The sequence below is a fragment of the Trichoplusia ni genome, chromosome 6 (assembly GCF_003590095.1).
Source record: "Trichoplusia ni isolate ovarian cell line Hi5 chromosome 6, tn1, whole genome shotgun sequence".
Lineage (NCBI taxonomy): Eukaryota > Metazoa > Arthropoda > Insecta > Lepidoptera > Noctuidae > Trichoplusia > Trichoplusia ni.
Genome location: NC_039483.1, coordinates 5,557,059 through 5,571,777, shown reverse-complemented (window position 1 = coordinate 5,571,777; position 14,719 = coordinate 5,557,059). Strand labels below are relative to the sequence as shown.

The 14,719-nt window shown below is 33.8% G+C and overlaps 1 protein-coding gene across 1 annotated transcript in view; it reads right to left on the bottom strand.

The window, feature by feature from the left end:
• LOC113494762 (octopamine receptor Oamb) overlaps nucleotides 1–14,719 on the bottom strand; it is an 89,905-nt gene that overhangs the window by 26,338 nt on the left and 48,848 nt on the right. The window contains exon 3 of the mRNA XM_026873213.1: nucleotides 8,754–8,896. Within this exon, the coding sequence (XP_026729014.1) occupies nucleotides 8,754–8,896 (143 nt within the window). The remainder of the gene's footprint in view (nucleotides 1–8,753; nucleotides 8,897–14,719) is intronic.

Sequence of the window (14,719 nt, the reverse complement as noted above, 5' to 3'; positions counted from 1 at the left end):
CTCAATATTAGATCGTCTAGTCAAACAAACATACACTAAACTTTAAAATGTACCTAACTGTTTTTAGTTTCAGGTATCAAAACAGTATTGTGTGATGGTAAATAGAAAATGATTTATTTTCATTATTCGAACTTCCACGTACAATATCAATCCGATTTCACAGAAACTATCTCATCATTCGAAACTCTAAACTAGTGAAATCGTATTGCCGGCCACAAGGTTATTACCGCTAGCCTTTATAGCCAGTAGCCGACCTTTACGGCTTTCAATAGCCTTATAGCCTCGTAGCCGTATAGCCTGGGAACTGGAGTTCGTTAATTTTATAGTTATAGTTTTAGAGACATCGCGGGTTAATGTTTGAATCTGTGGTACGTTTGTTTGTTTTATTGGGAAAATAGTGGTTAACTATCACTATTTTTGAAAAAAGACAATTCATTTCACAATTTTCAGTAAAATTATTTTGCTGAAAGTAAGTAAAGTAAGTCTTTGTTGTTTTCAGGGATTCAAAACTCATTCCATGCTTGACAATAAAAAAGAAGGTATTTATCTAAACAAACGCTAAGATTATAAGTTTATACCCAAAGTTCGATACCATACATTATTATTTAAAAACGAAAAGCCAGCCAACGCGAATTTATAACTACGTAGATCGCGTAGCAATGACGTCAACGCTACGCCGATCCCGATGCGCTACAGCTACGAGTACAATGTCACGGCTACGCTGCGTAGCTACTACGTATATACGACCTTGTTATAAATGTATTTTAAAATGAATGAAATAGGAAACTGATAATTTTCATTTTTTTTTATTGGTGTGGAGGCATTTCATAAAGTTTAAATAGATTTATTGCTGGTATCCTGATTTTTATGCCTTGCAAGACTTTTATTCAGCAGCAAACAGCATAACATACTTTTATTCATAATTTACGCGCATTAGTTTATTATAACAATAGTTTTAAGGGACATATAATCTAACACTTCAGGGTTTACAGTAAAATCGAAAAACGAAAAAATAATATAAATACTTTTTGGACCGCCCTACGTGCACAATACAAAAGAATACCATCAATAAAAACAATATTCCAAAATCATACATATAACCATTTCCAAAGCAATAAAATACATTTGAAAAACATCAAGTGTCATATAAAAATATTACCCCCAAAAAATCACTTAAGATAAAAGTTATTAAAGTAAACAAAGCCTTTGTGATTCATGTTATGATATTAATCGGCTCCCGCTGCGTTGAGGATCGCTCCCAATGATACTTTTTGGACCGAAATATTGGTTCCGTATAGCGAAAGTGAAAGTTATGGGGAGATATGTTTTAAGGTTATATGAAGTGCTCGATATCCGTGAATTGATCTCACTTTACAATTTGTAGTCGGTTCCAATTCTACGTTCTGCCTTACTGCAAACATTTGTTTATATAAATGCGAAAACTGTTCAAGTGCGGTTGGAAAACAAGACAAGAAACTGCAAGAAAATTTAGTGAAATTTATGAAAGTAAATCATGTTTGTCGCGAGTCCGTCGCTCACTTCGTAGGTTTTTTGCAGTCTGAGTATTAAATAGTCAACAACATGCCCGTCAACAAAGCTTCCACGTATAACCTCATTTCGTTGGATGGGGAACAAAATATTGTTAACAAAAACAGAATCCCTATGAAACACATGTTCAACAGACTATTACGGCAAAACGTTGACTTTGAAAACATCAACACTTCATGCATTTCGTTTACCAAGATATAAAAGCCCGTGTTTGATGAATGCCTGCGATATTTTGAACTCCAAATACGGAGTAGATGAAGGATATCGACGACCCACTTTCAGATTCTTTTTTCGTTACAAAATATAGGTTTCGTGTGTGGTGCAAGTGAAAAGATATAGGCGAGATTGTGGTATTTAAATGGAACAGACCTATAAAATGGACTGAGTATAAATGAGGTGCATAGTTTGTTTGCTCATTGTAGTTTTAGCAAGGCAAGACAAACAATACTAAGCTATATTGCCCAAAAAAATCCTTTTTGTGTTTCTTTTTCGATTCTATGCTCCTTGGTTCGTCGTTTTATTCCTTTCGTATGGTTGATGTAGAATTTAATCTAATTGCATAATATTATACTTGATGAAGTTTATCAATTTTTTAATCAAACGAATTTAAGAACTCTATTCTAATAATCTAATATTCTATTTTAGTTCACTTTCATTTAAGAACACTCAAGTATATTAATTTGCAGACATTCGGTTGTTATTCCCCAAGTTTAATACAAAAACTAAATTGTCATCGCTCAATCCTATCGCGAGCTACGATGATACAAACAGACTGACTTATAACATCCCTCTTTTTGCGTCGGGTGTTAAAAATAGTTTCAAGCACACAATTAGTTACAGATCTAGTCATTATATGTATGTTTACTTTCAATGATAACATTACAAGTGTTATACTTCAAATTCGAATCATTTAAATTCTATCATTTATTTTCGTTTTAAAACTATTGGCTTTAAATAAATTATTCAATGTTTGATTTCAACCCTTGATCGAAAACTTTTATTGGTATAAAGTAAATTTTGTAAAACCCTCGCTCAGATTGTTAAGAAAATAACAGAAATTGTTTGTTTAATTTAAAACTCTATGAATAAGTAACTAGATACATTTTGAATTATGTGAATTGATTTCTATCAAAATATTGAGGGCAGTTCTAATTTTGATTGTTCTGAGAACTCTAACAAAAATATATGACTTTAGAGCTGTTATTTTATGGAGCGAGTTGTAGTTTCATTTGATTAGGCAAATGTTTGTATGTTTTTAGGGTCCTGTAGGCAAAGTGTAAAACCCTATTACTAAGCCTCCGCCGTGTGTGCGTCTGTCTATCAAAATGGAAATAAAATTGTGGATAAGCAGCGGTAGATTTAATACATTTTTAGATGCCTTTTTTATTAAATTTGATTTTCTTTATCTTTTGAGAACCTTCATTGTGAACTGGCACTCAACAACATTTTCTAGACAATAAACAAACGCTTGTCCTGAGTCATGGTATCTGAGCAAGTGACTTGAGCATAACCCCTCGGGATAAAAGGAGAAAAACGGGAGTCGTTCTTTTTTCAATTCTCGTGACTTGCACCAAACGAAATCATCTCAACCGATTGCTTCTCCCTCTAAACACATACGGCAACAGTTTTGATGTGAAATGCAAATGTGTGCGTCATAAATGATGAACGGAACCCCGCGAAGCTTGTAGTCTCTGTGATCTGTGAGACGAGTCAAAGTGTCAATTGTCAACATGAACGGATTAATCACCGTATTGTAAAGCTCACGTATTGCTCACTGATAAAGATCACTGTCAAATGTCATCTTAGGATTCCATCCTGATTTGGATGGCAGGTAATTTTGATTGACTCTCAATGCTGTGTAATAACAGGTGGGATCAACAATTTGACATGACGTGCGAAACACGGAGGATCTCTTTATGATATAGATGGTCACACATCCCCGTACCTATTAATCGTGGATTAATATTATTGATCTATTTATGCAGTTGTAGTTTAATCAGATTACTATTGACATAAAGAAACAATAGGTATGTAGCCAATATTGCCCGTATAAGCATAGAACAATCTTGGGAAAAGGCTAGGCCAATGAATGAAGCATAGAACAATCTTCTACAGAGACTAATTATCGCAAGAAACGTACAGTAAGAGCTAATAAAATGTATTAAAAAAGATTTTAAACAACAGAAATTTAAAGCTATTTTCTTTAAAAGTCCAGTCTTCTACTGGTCGTGGGGTGCAAATTTCATTCGATCCCGACAATAATAAAACTTATGAGCCTTATCATAAGGTTTCTTTTCAAATCGGCCAAGTTTCGGATAAAAATAGATAAGGAAAACAATATTTTTAGTTCGACAAGACAATCCAATACAGGCTTAGCCTTTTGTCCTTTTTCGATTAATTTAAAACAATAGCCATCATTTCGTGGGTGTTTCATACCGAGATTCAGTTCAAATCTGTGTTATGTTATCATCTTGGCTTAAAATACTAGCTATAGCGCGCGACTTCGTCCGCGTGTTTATGAAAATAAACGTTAGTTTTTTTTTTAACACATACATATTTCAGTAGTGCTTCCTTTCAATAATAAGTACACTTTGATCTTAGCCAAAAGACCGAGAAGCGATTATTCAATAATAACATATTTAAAAATGTGATATGTATATATACTATAGCCATTGTCAATAAATAAGGCTTTGAGTAATTTATTAAGGTCTATCAATAGCTTCTTCATATATTATTATGTATGTATAAGTAATATTGTGAACGCACGATAACTCTCAAGGTGAAGTTTTCTTGCATTTTTCTTGTTGACTGGCCCTTGAAATAAAATGAAAAAGATTTAAGGAAAATTAAGAAAACAATGTTGTTTTATTGAGATAGGTATTCTGTACAATAACACATTTGATTGAAATAAATAATTTGTTCTCATACTAAACATCGCGCCTTTAAAATTTGACTAAAGATCTATAAATAGATAGATAGAAACTAGTGTTAAGGTCAAGCTGTTTCAAGGTCGGCGCTCCATTCTCTTAGAGCTCTCGTTTTGAATGTGAGAGCTGTGACGTCAATCTCAGATGGAACACTTATCTAACTGTCTGCCCTTAAAATGGCCAAAGAGATGATTAAGCATCATTGTTCGAATCAGTGAAGAAACAGTTTGTTGAAACTGATCGTAGTTCGTTTATATGACCTTTAATAAAGATAAGGAAAATTGAAACAAAAGGAAAATATAGTGTTTCATCAAATCAATGAACAAATTTAAACTTGGTCAGTGTCTTCAGCACGGTTTGAGTTCTGTCTGAAGTTTGAATACAATGAAAAAAAAACTAATTATTTTTATTTAATTGAAATATTGTTGCAGTTTGTAGCGCTGTCTGCGTATTCAATTAAAAAAGAGATAAATGAGATTAGAGTAGTGAATTATAAGCTATTTTCTGTATATCTCATACAGAAAATAGCTTTTGATCTAATTTCGACATATCATTAACTTCGACATATTATTACCTTAGACGAGAGTAATAAAAATCTAAAAGACACTAAAAAGTAAATCCTAATACTTCGGCCCTTTTATCTATGCGTCCGTGTGTCACCACTGTATCTCATGAACTGCGATTGGTAGACAGTTGTATATTGCATAGTAGCTAAGAAGATCAAAATAACCTTGAAATATTTTCCATTACCGGAATAGTATTGTCAAGAACCAACTTATACCTCTTACAACCCTCATTCTAAATGTGACGTTTGACGTCATTGATTCGTACACTTTAAGATGATAAAACAGAAGGTTAACAGTATACTGAATCTGTGAAATAAAATAAACACATTTTAGGTGACCATCACAATCGATTGAAAAAAAATACATTAAACTTGTTTTTCCTTTTATTTTAAATGACTTCCGCATTCAAGAGTTTCCTATTAATACATCATCATCCTATTAATAATGTAAATACGTCATTCCATATATACTAAATGAATAAAATAAAATAAGTTAATTATGGACAAAATCATTCCGCTCACGAATATAACAACCAACGGAACAAAAAATGGCCTAAGAAAAAAAAAAAAACAACACCCAATCACTACTGAAAACCTTTAGCCTACAGCGAGGCATTCAAATTGGAAACATCCAAAAACACAAAAATGAACCTTAACGTAATGGAATAAAGACGACAAAACTACGTCTTTCCTTGAAATCTGTACTTTCCGGTTGAATTGCAAATAATAAATTAGTATGAATGTTTCATTAGGATTCTTGTTGCCAAGTACTGTGGTACAATGAACTGACACGGTAACAACTTAATTGTAGTGGGAACGAAACAGCTGTTATACAATCCTAGTTTTCCTTTTAAATCTAGCCTGTATTTAATGTTTTTGTGGTGGATTAAATGGCTGGTATTGTGCTCTATATATTTTTAAGGGAAAACTTATTCAGCTGGTCATGCAAGTCAAGTTGGAAAAAGACGGAACTTTTTACTGTATTAAAGTTAATTTTAAAAAATTACGTGAGAAGAAAACAGTGGTATGTTCAAATACTTTCTTACTTAAATAAAACCTCGATAGGTACTTAAATTCAACGCAAATTACGCAGAAGAAATATTTTGATACGGATATAAAAAACTGTTTTTCAGTTACTTACTAGGAAAATTAAAAAAAATATATAAAAAAAACAAAGCAAATTATCATACCAATATTATAACTATAATTTTCCTCCTTAATATTTTAAAATAACTAACTTTACTATTCAAGAGCTCATTAATAATAAAACGTTATTTTTCGGCTCAGTCTTGTGGCAGTACCTAAAAATATATCTACCCAATTAAACAAATTATAGGAAAAAAAATATACAATCAAGGTTTTATTCTGTAAATTGGGTTCGTGTACATTTAGAATTCATCCTAAATAAAGAATGCCCGCAGGTGAAAATCCCGTGAAGCTTGAACCTTTAATACAAAATAATTATTTTATTTCATCCTACTACTATTATAAAGACGAAAGTTTGTAAGTATGGATGTATGGATGTATGGATGTTTGTTACTCTTTCACGTAAAAACTACTGAATGGATTCGAATGAAACTTTACCACAATATAGCTCATACATCAGAATAACACATAGGCTACAATTTTTGAGGTTTCTAATGTGAGGTCGTAAAAAAAAACATTTTTTTGCGCTTACATTGCAAACGCTGACTGAATTCTACAAGATAGATAGAAGGCAGGTATAAATCTATATCTATACTTATCTATACTTCTATACTAATATATAAAGCTGAAGAGTTTGTTTGTTTGAACGCGCTAATCTCAGGAACTACTGGTCCAAATTGAAAAATTCTTTTTGTGTTGAATATACCATTCATCGAGGAAGGCTTTAGGCTATAAACCATCACGCTGCAACTAATAGGAGCAAAGATAGGCACAATGGAAAATGTGAAAAAACAGGGCAGGTATAAATCATAACTTCTATCTTCTACCCACGGGAACGAAGTCGCGGGCAACAGCTAGTTATAACTTATATCTTCTAACCACGCGGACGAAGTCGCGGGCAACAGCTAGTATTATCTATTTTTGAGATTACACTGAAGCTCTTCAAAACCATCGTTCATGATAGACTTCAGGTTTTTGGCTGGATTGATTCACACCTGTAACAATCTATGTCAGAACGAGTTCTTCCATGTTTCGTAAGGCACGTTACCTTGTGGGTCGTACATATTTGTACATCTTTGACAGTCGTTACAAATAGTTATAAGCTAGGAAAATCTGACAACCAGTCTTACTAAGAGGTATCGTTTTGCTCAGGTAACTGGGTTGAGGAGTCAGATAGGCAGTTGCTCTGATAAAACACTGGTACTAAGCTGCATCTAGTAATACCAAGGACCGACCCAAATACAGTTGGTGAAAAAATATTAGAGTTGAACATTTCATCTAGCCCAAAATATCTCATTTTGATTATCGCTAGCGTTTATAGGCAACGTTCGTATGTATGGAGATGGCAGGTCAAAGTCACGTGACAAAATGTCATTTCAGAGACGCAAACGTTTGTCGTCATGTCATTTGAATGTAGGAGATGATCGTCGGATTGACCCTTTAGATGAGGTAAATATTTTTACATCATTAACTAGAGCTCGTATTTTAAACCAGTTATTTTCAAGATATTTATCTTCCATAGCCTGAATAAACGCAAAAGCCTAGAAATAGCCGTTTATCGCGCCGCCCTAATAACGTCATTGAAAACAGTGCCTAGATAGAAAACGAATCCAAAGAAAACTGAATCTTATTTCCCCTGCCCATAAATTTTAAATTCCTTTACCAAGTATCAAGAATCCAGTTACGTAACACGGAAAATGAGCATCTATATCTCTGCGAACAAAGTTTAAAATCATTTAGAATTATTTCTGATGGAATGCCGTTTGAATTAAGACTTTATAATTGGGTATTAAAGTTCAGAATCATTATGAGGGGCTGGGAACCCTTTACGTTTGTGGCATCTGCCGCTGCAGGCTCTTAAAGCGTCTAATTACTGAAAATGATGGTACCTTGTGATATTTCATGGGGCTTACGGTGTTCATTTGTTATTTTGTACGGAACCCCTGTGTTTGGCAGAGAGATATAAATTACTTAGGGTTATGTGGACGTGTGTCTTATAAAGTTATGCCGTAATTATGAATTAAGCCAAAAATATTTAAGGTAATTATTGTCGAGGGTGTTGCTACATTATTATTATTATTCTTGAGACTGTTAAAGGTATTTGAGTTTACGTAGTCATGTATGTGTATGAGCGCGTCACTTAAAATGTTGGGTTTAAAATTAAATTAATAAATTTTTAAATTTGGTTAAATTAATTTGTCCCTCAGGTAGATTCCTGATGAGGCTTCGCATCGTTAATTTTACTTATTCGATAAAAAATATTCAAATAAAATGCTTCCCAGGTGCTAAAACGCATACTATATTGAATATTGATAAGTGGCGTAGCGCGAAATTTCAACTTTCTGTACCATTCAATTTTAAAAGCTTTTTAGAGTTCAAAAATTGCAGTTCCTATCTGTCACTACTAAAACATCGCAAAAAAGGTCCACAAAATATTTGTATGAAACTAAAATTAATGTAGGAGTAATACAAAACTCAATTGAAATGCCGCATCCATTAAACCTGAAAGTCATCGACATCCTCCCAAAAGACAAAACACAATAACATCTCCATTCTCTACTACTCACCTCAAACACTTCCCTGGTAGCTGAGAAAGGCAGCACGGCGACGCCGACTAACAGGTCAGCGACAGCCAGAGACACGATGAACAGGTTCGTGACACTGCGGAGCTTGGAGGAGCAGAGCACTGCCGCTATCACGAGGCAGTTACCTGAGGAGAAAGATTTTGATGGTTATTTCAATAGATGGGAACATTGGACGGTTTACATTTGAGAGTTACGATGGTAGAGACACGATAAGTGGAATATAGATAGTTAATTGTTTCCGATTTCAGAGACAGTAAGATACAGACAGATAATGTAATTGAATTCAGATTTCAACAAATTCAGCGCCATCTAGCGTCAAATCAAGCAACCTTATTAGCATTAGCTTGCAAATTTTCTGAATGGACTACATAATAGACATAATTAGCACCCAAACAGAACATCAATTATTGTATTTCGAATCCAAATTGGAGATCCAAAATTGTTGCACGGTAAGTGCGATGTCGAATATTACAATTACAGTCCCGCTGAAAATGAAACTGTAATTCGACACATATGGTCACCTATGAACAATCCGACCATATCAAGCGTAGCTTAACTTCCGATCAATAAACTTGAGCAGTTTTAGCTTAGCCACGAGCATTCTTTCTTTAACCAAAATTAGTGTAAAAGATAAAACCAAAACTAGGCTTAATAAATAAAATTTCAAACCGCAAAAGAAACATTTAACATGAAAGAACCCAGGTGACTTAAAAGCAGTGACGAATTAAAATCATTGTGGGGACTTAAAAATGCTCTACACCCTAACAGTCAGCTCTTTAAGGGCTACGTCAGTGTTAGAGCGAGACGAGAATATGCGCATTATAGAGCGCTGTCTCTCTCCCATAAAAGTAGTCTCACTTTATGAGATCATGGTACAGGCACAGAAATGGCACATTAAACTCGCTAACGAGATGGCTACGGTGTGAAAGCCTTCTCAATGACTTAAATGTAAGCATCGCTTATACAGTCGAAATGTTTCAGTGTTATTGTCGGCGTTTTAGCTTTGATTAAGTCAGTAAAATTAATTTAGGAAATACGAATGTTTTATTTCGATTATTTTGTTGTTTTTATTTTTGATGCGGTTTTATAACTAATGTTGGGAATATTGTATAGATATTGTTTAATTTATAAAAAATATTCAATACATATTTTAACTTTAATAATACAATGAAAAATTACAAATGTAAAACGCATCAAGAAGGTTTACTGATAAGTGACATCACACGAGATTTTTTAAATTCTATCTGCGGCGTATTGTCGTAGTCAATTTATACAGTCTGTACTCAAAACGAACTTCGAAGTTATTTCTGTCCTTAATATAAAAGTTAATTTTAAAAATATATTTATCACCTACGTGAGTAATTAGCTTGACTTAGTTCAAAACTTTTGATTATATTAAACTTTTTATATCTACATTCTACATAATATGAAGTTATAATTTGATCTTAACAAGGAATAAAGTAATTCCAATTAAATATTTTCCAAACACTTTATACATTAGGCAATTAAACGTCTCTTTGGTATAATTTTTAGATTCCAAGGGACTTATCGGACTCTGTGCAGGCTATTAAGGTTGATGTCTGCCGTGGTAGTGGGCTTGTTCAGGTTAATTTGGTCCCGGTACACGAAAGCCAAAGGAAGAAATGTGGGTAGGTTTGTCTGATGAACGCAAAACGGGAGGACGCTATTGATGATTTCTCATTCGAAAAAATAAAAGAGACTTATCGGAGGCTAAAGTTTTTGCCTATCGGAAACTAAGGTTGAGTTGTGTACTGGCGTAATATTAGTGAAAGTATCTAAAAATAACACTCATATACGAAATACTAATAAAAAAAGCTGTGCAACAACTCAGGAACTTTCGATGGCAATACTTTCTAGGGAAAGTTATTCAAGTGTCAAGATATGATCTATAGATAGGGAAATATTACTCATCTTTTGCAACTATCAAACAATCTCTTTGCCTTAAATGCTTAACAAAAAGAAATAGATCAATTAGATCTGTCATCTAGGTCCATCGAATTATCATTTTATACTACAGGATTATTTTGTTCAACCAATTTAAAAACGCAAAACAAAGCGAAACCCCGTTTTGTATTATGAAAGGCTAAAACAAAAAACTTTTCTTTCTTTCTGTAAAAGTGACAAGGGTTATGAAAGTCGATACAATTTGAACAATAAATAAATATGCTTCCAGTATGTACTGTCTTTATCTTCGAGTTAACACGCACAGAACCGTACGCTACACTAAGCAAGTAAGTAGTTTCTTTGCTTCCCTATAGTTTTCATTTGATTTATGTAGACACCAGTTTTGTTATGGGACATATATCCTTAGAAAGTTTTACGATGTTATTATGTACGAATGTATGTTCACATACATTTCGTTATTCGTTACTATTGTTATAAGTAAAAATTGTTATACTTAGTCAGTGCTAAAAATATATATCTTTTAGTACTTTATTTAATTATAATACATCAACTTAAAAATATTTTTACGATAAGAAATAAACTGGTTTGCTTCATAAACTAGACTTTCACCATCTTTATTAGCCTTGAATAACCCACAGCTAGTCTTGCCTATCGATCCCCCATCCACCTATTCCCAACCTTGAAAAATTACAAATTACAATTTTCAATTAATGACTAAATAACATCCCACAACACCAATACCTTCCCTAAACCAACTATTACCTTAAAACACACCAAAACTAAATTAAGTCGTAACACAACAAAGACGTAATAACACGGTATCAAACGATAAAGTTAATTACAAAAGCAATGAACTTAACTATTTGAACTACAAACGCGAGGCAAACTTCAAAAGATGCCCTTCATACCCCATTACAGTTTCGCTGAAAGTCAATCTATCACCAATTTTCCCTATATCGTATTACTAGGCTCCAGCGACGTCACTTTCCTCAAAGAGGCTTAACTAAAGTGAGAAGTATTCAATATTTTTGTTGACGTTGCATGACCGACATATTTGGATAATAATGGGGTATGGGACTAAATAGACTTATTAGACGGACAGGTTGATTTTTTGTACGAACTATTTAAGATATAACCTATCATAGGTGATGAAACGTAAAAAATCGGGGGTGAGTGAATTTTTGGGGCTACAAAATTAGGTATGAAAAAGCTAAATAAATAAGACCAGAACATCCCACTATTGAGTAAAACCTCTTCCCCGATAGAAAAAGAATAAAAAAGGAAGTTCGATCCGAAACTTTAATTTTGTCTCTTTCTACCAATCTCGGCCTTTTTTTCATTTCTTTTAACCGGACAAAATCACACGCTCGCCTAGTTACTTAAAGCACTTTAATATTTTGCAAATTTGTAACAATTCCGTTATGAAGAAGTTAATATGGGTATAACATGATATCACGTGTTAACATCGTATAAACTTAGAAGTCTAGGTTAACATTTTTCGTTCAGAAATATTGTTTTACTCTAGGGATGTACTTGAGTATGAATTTGTATGAGATTTTTACATGAAACTGATTAATGTTATAAATATGTTATAAGGTTTTATTAAGGTTTTGATGTATATAGGTAACTACCTAGTAGTTAGTGATGTTTTATTGTACTTTAGAACCGGTTTGAGATATAGCCTGAAGATGGTTAAGCATGCTACAAAATGATAAAGCAAATAAATAACTTGACTTAATTGTGTTGATTTTTTGGTTAAGATGTATATTGCATTTGGAACTCCCTATTGCTCAGATCGTAATTTTTCAGGCTCTTATAATTACTTTAGTTTATGTTATTAAACCATTTATTTACCTTTCCATAAACAAAAGTCAAGCCATAATATGCTTCTTACCGATACCTGCTTTAGATATAAATATTGTATTGTTATAGTATTGTCTAGAAATAATGTAATTATTCGAAAGGTAATCCAACATCCAACGATAAAAGTCCATGCCGAAAATGGGAGGTATATGGTGCCAAAATGATCGCTACTATCGACAAATTTCCATAATCACCAGGCTGGGGGTCAATGATCATTAATATAACGGAGGTGGCTTTTGGTGTTTAGATAATCCTTATATCGTTATTGAACGGTTGGAAAATGGGAAACGGTGGTGGGTTCACATGGACTTTATAGAACTTGACCGATTTCCAATATTAAAATTGAAGCTGTATTTGGTTTGATCGTGCATGGCTCATTTAGTCGTCCATACTTATGATCATTCTCGCACAATGCTGGCTGTTGATGATGGAGGGTATTGCATGAATTATACCATCACAGAACTATGGTAGCGCAGCTCGCGCTGGTAGGATGACATGGACGCATACTGCGTAGGCTGGTTCAGAGTTGCGTGCGATATTGAATGGGGAAAGGAATTCATTTACTCTGCAGGGGAACCTGTAGGCTAGGAAAACCAATGATTTAGATTCTATACCCCAAAAGGAGGGCTAATCCGAACTCTTACTAAACTTTTCGTCCAAAAATAGTTGAACTTCTCCCTTAGTTTTGTTTCAGTAAAAAACTTTTACATATTCAAGTCCAAGTACGACATACATAAAGATGAATATCAAAAGCTGTTCACAAAACCCAAATCTATCATTCTTATCTCATGCCTCAACGTTCCACAAAACTCGAAGGAGAAACTCGCAACAATCTGTTTCCTATTTTCATGAACTAATCGTAACAGATGGTGACGACAAAACTGGACGAATATTGGAAAACTTTTGAATAAATAAAGACTCCGCTGAAGGTCTCTTTTGACCCTTGTTACACTAACAAATGGATTTTATTGGACCTTTGTGTTTTTGTAGTGTCCGTTTTGATGGGGACAAGTTTTAAATTATAAACGACGTTCCCTTTTAGTGGACAATGTACATTTATTATTTGGATCGCGGACCCTTGGAGGGTCGCACGTTTATTCGATTGTTGGTGCCCCACTTTTGTGGTCGTGATTCAATATGTATTCAATGTTCAGTTGGCTTTTTATGTTGTGGGAATGCTCAAGATTTGGTTAGGTTAAGTGAGGATTTAACATTTTTATTCGTCAGTTTAGGTGATTCTGCTTTTGTGCTCAAGTGGGATTAGTACAAATGATAAAAATAACTAATTATGAAGATTGATTTTTTAGCTTAAAAATAATATACATAGGTACTCTTTTATTTGGTTTCTGTAGCGGACATGGTTTCACGACATTTCTATTTACAAGCGCAAGGGTATAGAGACCCAGATCAAGCATTTTTGAGTTACGCGATGCCTGTTCTACGCAGGAGTTGAACCCATGACAAAACGCGTACAGTGGGTTTGACTTGGTCAACAGCTATGTATCCTATGGTACAAGCAGGCACTCGGATTTGGACACAACAGATCACACACCTATATTCAAAGGCATATTTCTCCACACACCACGCTCGTTTAAGTTCTATCCCTAACATTGGATCGTCTGTGATAAATGATAACAGTTATCGAACGCCATTCACAACACAATAGGTTTGTAGGCGTTATTGAATGCCCGATTGATTTCTCAGATTTATTTGTTGAGCTCTCGAAATCGGTTTGCCTTTTGTGAGAAGATATTTTTGTATACGATACTCTGTGAATGAATGTCTGTTAATGCTGTGCATTTATTTTGCGTTAAAATATTTGCCAGTGTTAGTGAATACCCTTTTTTTTAGAAATCTAGTCATTTTTAATTTTTAATTTATGATACAAGATACAATGCTGTAAAATTTTAAGGTAGTGGTATAGACATGTTCGATTTAACTATTTATATCATGGTCTAGATCATGAGGCTGTTGTTCATGTTCTCGTACCAGTTGCTTACGTTAGGAGGTAAAGGTATAAGGATGGTAATAGATAAAAAAATGCAAGAAAATAATGTTGCGACTTAATTGAGATGTAAGCTATCCTAGTTTTCAAGTTCAATCAAGCAGCACACTATGTGCAAATTTCATTGAAACCGGGAAAGTAGTTTAGGAGTCCA